Consider the following 11,676-nt stretch of genomic DNA (forward strand, 5'->3'; position numbering starts at 1 on the left):
CGGGCCTCGCTTTTGATGTGAGTCCCCTGCAAAGCAAAGGTCAAAATAATAAATGTAGGCGCAATTGAAGTGTTCGCAGGGGGGCGTGGAGCCGATCCTCGGATGAGTGATCCCGTAAAGCGGGAATGAATTCATACAGTCCAGCGTGGCTGAAAGGGGGAAACAGCGGGGCGCTTCTTTGCTTGGACCGACTGTAATGAAGCTTCTGGTCTCCAGGTTCATCTTCACACGCAAACATCTCGTCCATCACTCGCAGGCTGAAAACACACACACGCACATCTGAAGATTCCTGAGGTCACTGAACTAGGTCAAAGGCAAGTGAGCAACACCTCGTTTAGTGACCTCTGACCCCGTGCGAATCTAAACCCGCGAGTGTCCAAAGCGCTCTGCCCCACCTCGGATCAGGTTTCAGCTCAAAACACTCTGGAGCTGTCAGCGGTGCGGGTTGCAGTAGGCACTCTGAGTTCCTCTCACAGTCTGAAAAAAATGTACGGAAGTGATGAGTGACCGAAAAGTAGTTGGCTGTGCCCCATGATGGACTGATGAACCACATGTAGTATCAGAATCAGAAACAGCGTCTGGTTATGTTACTTTTCAAGCAAGAGATGAAACAAAAATACTCCTTAAACCTCTGTCCTTTATCCTCTGACAATCACTGAGACTCTTCCTCATTTCTAACTTATAATTTGGGGGTTATGACTATTATTATGACTTTGTACATATTGTATATTTGTTTTACAACATATAAAAGTTATGATTCATAAATTCTGATTCCATACAGCTTTGCCATTATGTTCTTTTTAAATTTATATTTTACATTTTGTGTGGTTTTATGGTGTGTAACTACCTGTTCGAGACATTTTAAACGCGTATGCTTCAAAGTTAGTTTGCGGTAGTAATTTAAAAATAAAAAACTTTGTCAAAGAGTGAGTTGACGCGCAAAAATACGCGTCGGGAATTATAAAAACACCACATAACCTGCTTCTGTGGCTCTCACTCCGTAAACACCCTCCAACCAACAATGATGTTCTCTCTGTGCCTGCGGATAGAAAAGGACTCGCCTTGATCCGCATATAATGGCAATGTTCCGGTGCGCTCAGTGGTTCCGGGCGGAACTACATGCGCAGTCCTGCTGTGAATCACTCGTCACCACGGCAACCGGCTTCTCTCCGCATCATCCTCGCCGAGCTCTGAACGCCTCCTGCCTTCTCCAGGAGAAGAGCCACCTCGGGTAAGTCCCTATGTTTTGAAGGTTTTTCTATAAAACCGTCGGAAGGTTGGGGTGTTATGTTCGTGTGAGAAGCAGAAGTAGCGCGCCACTGCGGCGGCTGCTGCCGACAGATTGATCCACTTCACTGCTGACGCAGGTGATCGATGACGCGCAGGCAAAATGGAAGTAAAGATGCGGGCCACATGTCCTTCGACAGGTTTTTAATGTACACATCTCTGGTCAGTAGGAGTCGATCCAGCGTACCTTTGAAAATGTCAATTGAAATTCTTAAAAAATGACCTGTTAATGTAGTGAGAAACTCTTTCTCTCATCTCCACGCGCAACAAAACATTTCAATAATATAGTTTTTTTGCTGGTGAGGGCTCCTGTCAAACGAGTCCTGGTTTGTGATTCCTCTGTGTGTGGATGGGTTTCACTCTTCCCACCGTGTGTAGTGACGTACAGACTGAGTCAGACCGCACTAGAGGAGCTAGATGACATAAGAACACTGACACTCACATTTATTCACATTTATTCACATTTATTTGGTTCCATTAAAAATTCTGTTTAATGTTTAAAATGAGTTGAATCATAGTTGAATGAGTTCATAACTATAACATTGGCCTTGGAATGAATTTGAAGTCCAGGTTTTGGGTTTATTTTCAAGGATGATCAACCTTCATGTGTTAAAAAATGAATCTGATTTTATCTGAGTTGGATGAGAAATATGACCTACACACTAATGTGATGTCAGTGAAAACAGTTTTCTAGGACAAAATGCCTCCAGTACTTTTTAAAGGACAAACAGGAATGATCATGGCTTTACAACATTATTCTCACGGGAGTTTTAAGAGACAAACTTGGAAAAGCTTTCTTATCACGTTCAGTGAATATATGCAACTGGAAGTTATTTTCAATAAAACTAGAGTTGATTTCGACTAACTTCCCTCACAATTTTGAGTAATAATGGATGTTTAAAAAAAAAAACAAAAAACGTAAGGTTGAATATTGCCAGATCCAGATATTATTATACATCATGATACTACCACTGTATGACCCAAGAATCTCAAGTGGGTTTTTGTTAGTGATGGGCCTTGGTTTTTTGACGCAGCCCTGAAGGGTCGATGAGTTTCATGAAACAGTGCCCTAATTTTCAGAGGCCACCAGGTGGCACTGTCTGCTCTAAGATGAGCGCCATCTAGTGGCACTCTTGGTTTAGGACTCTGTTTCATCAACCCTGCAACATTGTTTCGTGGTACCTCATCGACCCATCAGTAGCTCTTGTCAATAGTCAGAAAATGTACCACAGCAGAGCATAAAAGCGCCACCCTGTGTTCCCTCTGGTCACTGCAGTGCTACATGCTTAGGAAAGCCTTAAAAGGGGCATCATTTCATGGCACTACTGAGCTCTTTGACTTCCTTCATACAGCCAGTTTTATGCTGAACCTTGGTGTTGGTGCCTCATCACACAGGTTCTAGAGAATGAGCTTGTCATATGGTTCTTACACTGTGACAAAATAGCAAAGTAGCGACTCAATAGGACGAGGTCTAGGTCTAGGTTGAGCGATGAAGAAAGATCTCAATAGATAACTTGGTTCTAGAGAAAAGTGTGGAGACTTTGTAAACTTTTGCTTTGACACTGACCTGCCTCACCTTGCGTCCCAGACTCTGACAGCCATGGTGAAGTTAGGAACCAGTCTGTCTGACAAGCTTCAGAAAGAGTCGTCGCTGGACGACGGCTTTGATAACATCCCGCTCATCACACCGCTGGAGGTCAACCAGCTCCAGCACAGCTTCCCAGAGAAGGCCAGTCGTACCTTCTAAGCATTTTCTAACTGGCACGATGCCAGATGTCGCCGTGCTGACTGTGCTGTTTTGGTCGTAGGTGATTGTCAAGACGGCCATCAAGCACTCCCTTCAGCAGAGGAGCAAGTTTGGTGTCCCCACCGTGAGGAAGATGAAGAGAAGCTGCGAAGTTTCAGAGCGAGCTAAGGTACACAGACTGGACTGGATACAGAACACGCTACTTGTTTGTTCCAATGAAAACACTTTAGTTCTTTACTTATTTTGAAAAACAACATCCGCCTCATTGGTCTTGGTCTCATACCATGTGATCTCGACACGGTCCCAACTGGAGAAGGCTTCTGTCCACATTATCACTTGGTTCTTTTTCTCGACACCCTGAGAGTCACTTTTTGTTTTTGTTTTTATAAGCCATTACTGTTGTTGACATCATGTGTCGGTGCGTCCAGATTTCAGGTCTCATCTTCATCATGCTGGCTTCCCTCACCAGCCTCGTCCTCCTGCTCATGTTCCAAACCCTGTGGTACCACCAGCTCACCTGCCCTGCCGGTTTCGTCCTCAAGGTAGAAAATATGTTTATTTCTCTATCCTTGTGAGGACCTCTCGTGACATAACCCTTTCCCCAGCCTCTCACCCTACACCTGACCATCCAAAACACGTGGCTTCACTTAACCAGGACTCTGAACCAAACTGAAAACTATTTATCATGACCCAGTTACTTGAAATTGAGGCTTGGATTTGGGGAGTGTTTTGTCAAGAATTGGTCTCCACAAGGCAGGTAGACACACTGTCAAATGAGATGCCTTCACAAAGGTGAAGTTCTGTCTGGTGTGACCAAGGAATATCTCCTTTATCTCTGTGGAGCTTATCAGCATTACTGTTTCTAATGACACCTGCGAGGTGCGGAGCAAGCGAGGCTGCGAGTTGAACAACAAAAGAGTGGAAGCAAGGGCAAGTGGGAGAGAGAGTCCTGCTCTGGCGAGCGGCGAGAACACGCCGCCGTGAATCGGAGGGGTCTTTAATTAGGCCTGAGCGTGACTAAAGTGTGATTAAAGGTTTAACGTGAGGGGGGGAGACGAGGGAAGGAGGCAGGGAGAAGGGCAGCTTTGAAGTTCTGGCCAGTTTTTACTGCTCATGCCTTGTTGGAGACATGAAGATGGTGTTCATCTAACGCTCAGGCTGGGAAACCTGAACCTGAAAAAATACCACTTTATCTTTGTTTTTACTGTGGCGGCTAAGTGAGACTTGAATTTCCTTTCAACAGCAATAACAAATACTAATATAATGGAATATAAATCATATTTGAACAATGTGGATCACAAATGAATCTTTTTTGTCAATCGCATATAAATTCCATGGGCCATTTGGAAATAATGTGTTGTTTGCCCAATAACAAATACATGAATTCATTGTGTTCTAAACTCACTTGCAACCTATTTTCAATGTTTCGGTGTGATTTTTTTCAGCATAAAAATGTGAATTTTTGAAGAATGTGAATTAACAAAAAACCTGCTAGGGCTCTGCCGCCATCTTGATTCAACACACTGTCCTGCCTAAGTGTATTTATCGTGAAAATTATTTCACGATTTGCTTGCCATTCAACCGCCATCTTCAACATGTCACTATTTAACTTTATTTCCTGGTTTCCATGAGCAGCAGAGCCACTGCATCCCGGTGAATCTGGAGCTGTTGCCCAACGGTGAGCAGCAGGAGCCAGGTTTTCACACCACCACTGGACTGTACACAGCACTCAGCAACCTCAACAAGGTCAAGAAAAGTGGGCCCCAACTGACATCGCCATGGTTACCAGTCATCGGCTCTCTGAAGGAGGCCGGCAAAGAGGCTGCATCCAAGCCACTGGAGAGAGAGGAGTGAAGAGGGTGATGAAGACGATGCTGGAGTATAGTTTGTGTTCAGTCTCCCTCCTCTGGAATGTGCGAGTTAGATCACAGGATACTTACAAACAGCCCTATAATTTATTTAAAAAATATATTTTAAAACTGTTATGAGATATTTTTCAAAAAAGAAAATTCACTTTGATTCGAATTTGGAACTTTTTTTTTATCCACAAATTAGCTGGGATCAGGTCGCAGGGGCAGCAGCTGAATCTAAGATACCCAGACCGACTCCTTTTCAAGCTCTTCTTGTCTTGTCTTTTTAGTTTCAAAAATTGGCACCTTTTTTGCAGACATTTTTTGCTGCATTACTCCTGATACAAATTTACAACAAATTTAATGTAAAGAGAAATATTAATAATAAGAACAAAAAAATGCTTAGAGGGATGAAACCGAACATGAGGGGAGGCATATGTTGTATATATTGTACACATCATACAGCATTTGTAATATATCCTTCACATCTCAAAACACGGAATTAATCTCTTACGCTGGAGTGTAAGAAACCTTTTCTTAATACACACGCCGCAAACACACACACACACACGTTGGTATTTCTATCTGTGTGAGGACCACTGACATAACCCTTTCCCCAGCCTCGCTCCCTTAACTTAACCATCCAAAACAAATGGCTGACTTAAACCAAGACTCTGAACCAGACTGAAACCCAATCAGAATGACCCAGTTATCCTCATGACTTCATCCTCAAATTCAGGCTTAATCTTGTGGGGTCCAGCTAAATGGTCCCCACACACACACACACACATATTTTGGCTGCAACTCTGCAACATGTTGCATGTGCAGCAACATATTTCACTATGAAACTTTGTGTGTGTGTGTGTGTGTCACCGGCTCTTGTGGTTAGAGCAGGAATGTTATTAAACGCTACAGAATGTTTCAGACTTTTATAGTTTCACTGAGTCATGACTAAACTCTCACCATCTGGGGGCTGCATGTGTGTAGAAGCTGCCGGATGTGTGTCGCTAACTTAAACACTCATATGCATTTGCACGCGAGCCAGAGTGTCTTTTCGTTGTTCTGGTTCCTGCATCAAAGATGGGAGCTACGGTGCGTGCCATCATTTCTTTCTCACTTCTTAGCTGCCATGTTTCAGTGACGTCGAAATACATTTGATTTGTGGTAGATACTGTATCTGTGGCTTTGTCTTTTGAAGGTCACCGTCATCAGAATTGAAATGGTGCACTTTAATGGAGGTCAAATATATGATCAGACTTTGGATGAGAGGGAGACGCAAGGGTTAGGGTCTAACTTAATTTATCTTGAAGAAAAAAATACTTGAAATCATTCAGTGACTGTAAGTTTTGTATGAAATGTAAAGTGTTATAAACAAGGAAGGAAGGATGGAGGAGCTGCGAATGTGCACTTTCTAGAGTCAATAAACTGTTTGGGTTACTCTTTCAAATGACTCTTCATTTTAAAATGAACCAGCAGGAAACTATTGTTGTTTTGTCCACACACACACAGACGTTTGGAACTGAACCCATCGCAGAAATGAGTACCAAATATCTGCATCAGTCACATCTGCTGTGATGTCACTCCTCTAGACCTGCTACGTTTTGTCTTTTAAAAAAAAACATGCATTGTCCTGCAAGTCAAAAGTGAAAAACATATTCTGTCGCACACGTGAGAGTGTCAACCAAGATGGTGACCCTTTCAGATGTGTTCCTCAAACCACAAAGGAAACAATGTTCTTCTGTAGAGTTATAAAAATGACCTTATTTGTTGCAAATGATCTACAAAAATGGTTCTGGACTCACATATTGGTATCAATACCAATTGCTCCTCCCACAGTCCAAAACCATGCTGTGTCAATGTGTCCAATGATGGACAGGCACTTGACATTTTTTCATGACGTGTGTGAAGTTGTGTGGCACCTGTGTCTGCAGGGCATGTGCAGAGCCTGTTGGCTTGAGTCTGTGTTGCGCAGCTGAAGCCTTGTCTGTGGGCGAGATGCTGCTGGCTCACGATATGGGACTAAACTGTGTGCTAAAAATATTTATTAGCACATTAACTAATCCCACACTTGGTCAGGACGGCGCATGTTATGCCAAAAGAGCTTAAAGTGAAAGCCACGGGAAAAATCATATAAAATCACTGAGTACTCATGTAAAGGCTGCTTTATGGCATCAATGGAGCCGAACAATAAAAAAAAAAACAGGTTGGCTTTTTCATGTGACCGGAGAGTTTGGAGTTCCCCTGGTGAGAACGACAAAAATCCCAAAATAAAATAACCCCTCAACCCCTTTGAGCGCTTTCTGTGGTTTATCACAACATGAATATCATGAGATGGTGGAACATCCATTTGCTGACTCACCAAACATTTTCCCCCTTTCCTTGCAGTGGATTCCACATTTTCAGAATAAGACACAAAAAAATGACAGCATTTTAGTAAAATCAGTTCTTCTCTACCTTCAATATCCTGATGTCCCTTTATTTTTATTGCAGCAGCTGTCACTCGTCACCTGCCACCAGACTGTGTGGAAAACAATAAAAAAATAAATAAAAGAAAATAAATAACTAATAAAATAACAATAGAACTAACTTTAAACTGAAGTTGAAACAAATCCTGAAAACTTTATATTAGCATTTTTGACTTGTAGCTAGCAGTGACCCAGGTACGGTTCTGCTTCCTTCAGTCACTGCTTTCATGGATAAAAAACAAACACAATAAATATGTTTCAAGTCTGTTGAAGCCAGTCTAGTACTGCAGAACATTACATGGCATAAACCTGAGGCGGCTGTTAGCTTAGCAACCTCCCTTCAAACTCACACAACATACAATGAAACGTCTAATTTTACATTTCTCAGAGATGTCGTGCTACATCTTCAGATCGCATTTTACAGCCAACAAGGGTGTTATTGAGCTTCATGAAGGAGTGACAATATTGATGCCGAAGCGACAGGAACGGTGGTCCGCCACATGAATCCAAAAACCAGGAAGTGACGCGCGCATTAGTCAGCCTGAGTAGTTGCATGTGGCTAGCTGCATTAGCTAGAATGTTATTTCCTGTAAACGTCATGTTTAAAGGGTGAAATTAATCTGCTGCATCTTGTAGACAATAGAAGAGAAACATTTCGGGGTGAGTAGTTACTATTTTTGCAACTGCGTATACATGACAAAATAGCATGACAGCGTTGACAGCGTCTATTTGGAATTTCGATTGTTTAATGAATGTTGAATGAAAACTCACCCTCAGACTAAGAGTACGCAAAAAGGTCTATAGAAGTTTGTCATTTTTAATACTTTGACATTTTAAATTTCCTTCCCACTCAAATAGAGCAGTTAGCGCTTCTCTCTCCTGGAGATGTTTGAAAAGATGAGTCTGGTTGAGAAGTCAACATGGGAGCCAGCCAGTCCTGGGAAGGGGAGGTTGGAGGGGGGAGAGTGGAGTCTGAGGCAGGCGAGGTGGTAAAGGAGGAGGAGGAGGAGGAGGAGGGTGAGTGACCCCTGTGTCTGTGTGTGTTGTTGTGTGTCTCAGTGGGTTTCCTCTGCCCTGGCGCCAGCTGGAAATGCCTCCACTAAGCAGAGTCACTACACACATCATCCTCCATTCAGCCTCCTTTGATGAGAGTAACACTACACGGCCAGCGCCGCGCAGATCCTATCAAGAGCGGGAGGCCGGGAAGCTGATCATAACTTATCCAGTTTGGGGGACCGGCTGTCATCCTCCTTCACTGCCTGCCGAGCAAATAAAAGGGCCACAATTGAGAGGATTTTATAATTGGAGTAATGTTACAGTGTGGAAGCATCAGGAGGTGCGCTGCCACCTAGAGGTCATCTCCCTGAGACACAGAGAGGAATGTGGCGGCCGCCTCCCTCCTCTAGATGCTGCTGGTTGAACACTCTTCACTTAGACCTGCAGCCGGTGTTTATGTTTATGTTGAGCCATGTCGGAACACAAACCAAATCTCATGAAGACTGAGATGCTATAAACGTAAAACTTATTCAACCTTCCTGCTTCCACAAGTGCTGTTTCTCATTACACTGTTTAGATGTTTGCTTGTCTTTGGGGACTTTCCTATCTAGTACTGGCATCCATAGTGACTCACACAATGCATCATGGGGCACATGACACTGCGCCCTGGAGGAACAACTCCAGAGATGGTTTTGGTTAGGAGGGAACGAAGGGTGCTGCTGCTGCCTGAGTGCTTCCCAACACCACAGGCCACCAATTCACCAATACATGCTGTGCAGAATCAAAAGTTTATGACAACAATAAACTCCAAAACAAACATGCCGACTGTGGAAGCAGTCTTGATAATACACTTCTTGAACTTCCTCTTCTTTTCCTTTCGGTTTCTCCCTTCAGGGGGCGCCACAGCGGATCATCCTCCTCCATCTCTCCCTGTCCTCTGCTTCCTCTTCTCTCAAACCTACAAACCTCATGTCCTCCTTCACCACCTCCATAAACCTCCTCTTTGGCCTTCCTCTCCACCTTCTGCCTGGCAGTTCCAACCTCAACATCTTCCTACCAACGTACGGTCTCTCTCTCCTCTGTACATGTCCAAACCATCTCCATCTAACCTCTCTGACTTTGTCTCCTAAACACCTGACCACATGTGCTGTCCCTCTGATCTACTGCTTCCTGATCCTATCCATCCTGCTCACTCCCAGAGAGAAGCTCAGCATCTTCATCTCTGCTACCTCCAGCTCTGCCTCCTGTCTTTTCCTCTGTTTCCAAACCATACAACATTGCTGGCCTCATCACGCTTTTCTACACTTTCCCTTTTATCCTTGCCGACACCCTTTTGTCACACATCACACCTGACACTTTTCTCCAATGATTCCATCCTGCCTGCACCCGCTTCTTCACCTCTTTCTCACACTCTCCATCGCCCTGGACAGTTGAGCCTAAATACTTCAAATCCTCTACCTTTTTTATCTAATACACTGCTTGAACAAAAGTTGAAAACAGAGGCAGCGTTGTGGGACGGTCGGTGAGGACTTGCAAGATATTGTGACTGGAGGATGGAGGATTTCTTTCTTCTTCCTGTCCCGTTAGAGCTACGTATAAGGAAGTAACAGCAACACTGCCCCCCCATGGTTTCCGGTGGTACTGCTCCGTTTTGCAAATGGTTACGCCGCCATTTCCCCCAGTTCGGTTACCAGAGAAAACCAAGTGGTCATTCAAGCACAGATTATGCCGGTTAATAGGCACTGTCTAAGCTGGCGTTTAGCTCTCAAGCTAACTCACAATTGAAAGTAGAATTGGGGACGTAACTGTATTGTGAAACAGGTATTTGTGACTGCAGCTGGATGATATTGAGGGAAAGGGATGTCTTTCATAAAGATCCCGGTTCAAGTTTTGTGATCCCAAGTCAGTTCTTCTTACCAAACACTGACTCTATAGCGGATGGTGTCGGAATGAAGTGCAGTTTGATGTTGTTGTTCTCGTGATTCGTCCTGTTTCAGAACATTTGTATCCCCGCCAGAACCAGAAGCCCCTCTGCTGGAACCTGTGTTCAGCACCTCTGAGGTAAATACAATGTTTCTCTCACGCAGTAAAACACCTTTTTACGGAGTCCCTAAGGGGATGTGACAAAAAAAAAAAAAAAGAAGTTTTGCAAGATCTCGCAAAAGTATTGCGAGACGTTGGAATACTTTTGCGAGATCTCGCAATACTATTTTAAAGTGACATTGTAACTACTTCTGGATCAAACAAACATCAAAGCGAGTCAGCATCCATGGGAAAGTTTCACTGAATTTTACTTGGAATTGGACTAAAATATGAAGACATACAGTCCGTGCTTCGTCCCAAGCATGGTTTTGGTCATCCTCCATGAATCCTCTACTTCTCGTAGAATCAATACATTTGTTGCAAAAGTATTGTAGAGTGCTGGTAGTAGACAAAAAGAAAGATATCTCACAAAACTTCTCTCTTCTTTTTTTTGGTCATGTCCCCGTCGGGGCTCCGTAGTTTTTGGACGATCAACATGTTTTGAGAAAAGCTCCAAGGTCTTCATTTGACGCACGGATCACTCGCCTGTATTTATTTGTCATCAATTCAATACATGTTCTTATTTTTGAAAAGTAGCCCAACCAATGTGCAACTGCAAGTCTGCACTCTCCCATTTTGGGATTCACTATTCTTCTCCAGATGAATCTTCAACACAGCTAAGTTTTTAGCATGTAGCTAAAAATCTAGCATTAGACCTCTCGAGTGAAGACAAATGTATGTACTGCGGATGGGAGACATAAATGATGAAACACAGTGGTAGGGAGCGTAACGGGGAATTTCGTAGCTTAGCTCCACTAGCAACTGACGTTAGCTAACACGTTAACAAAACCTGGACTATGTACCTTTAAAGAGTGCATCCTCATGATGCCCATGTGAAAGACTCCACAGCCACAAAACCTGTCACTGGTAAACAATACAAGAGCGGCCCAAAGCTGCAGCCCAGACATGGCGTGAGAAAACAGAACAACCGGCTCGGCTTTGCTTGGATTACGCCGTCTTTGTTCTGGCCATTACGGCCTTGATATACAGCCATTACTCAGACCAAATCATTTTACGATATCCTGCAATTAAACTTTAAACTAATAGGTTAATGAGACAAATGGAAGTCGTTTCTTTATTGCCGACGGTGCTGACACACACACACGCGCACACACACACACGCGGAAACAGACTGGTTTGATTTAATCTGCGGTCCCCTTCTGTCGGAGACGGAGCGGCCCAGAGTGGCGTGAACTCCGTTCGCCTCTCTGACTGTCTCTGCGAAGCATCAACTTGAAAACATCTAAAT

General features: G+C 43.7%; 1 protein-coding gene across 1 annotated transcript; it reads left to right on the top strand.

Annotated features, from left to right (window-relative positions):
* Nucleotides 1–1,114: 1,114 nt before the first annotated feature.
* LOC128754480 (neuronal vesicle trafficking-associated protein 1-like) lies at nt 1,115–6,312 on the top strand. The gene is made up of 5 exons (XM_053857129.1): nt 1,115–1,231; nt 2,876–3,016; nt 3,096–3,203; nt 3,463–3,576; nt 4,670–6,312. Exons 2-5 carry the CDS (start codon nt 2,888–2,890, stop codon nt 4,886–4,888), a joined length of 570 nt encoding a protein of 189 aa, XP_053713104.1. The 5' UTR covers nt 1,115–1,231; nt 2,876–2,887; the 3' UTR covers nt 4,889–6,312.
* The last annotated feature ends 5,364 nt before the right edge of the window (nt 6,313–11,676 follow it).

This window comes from Synchiropus splendidus, chromosome 2 (assembly GCF_027744825.2).
Source record: "Synchiropus splendidus isolate RoL2022-P1 chromosome 2, RoL_Sspl_1.0, whole genome shotgun sequence".
Lineage (NCBI taxonomy): Eukaryota > Metazoa > Chordata > Actinopteri > Syngnathiformes > Callionymidae > Synchiropus > Synchiropus splendidus.

Excerpts from the sequence above, each read along its gene's own strand:
- LOC128754480 (XM_053857129.1), top strand. The coding sequence starts at position 2,888 with ATGGTGAAGTTAGGAACCAGTCTGTCTGACAAGCTTCAGAAAGAGTCG. Across the intron at positions 3,017-3,095 it reads AGCACAGCTTCCCAGAGAAG|GTGATTGTCAAGACGGCCAT; the intron begins GCCAGTCGTACC and ends TTTTGGTCGTAG. Across the intron at positions 3,204-3,462 it reads AAGTTTCAGAGCGAGCTAAG|ATTTCAGGTCTCATCTTCAT; the intron begins GTACACAGACTG and ends CGGTGCGTCCAG.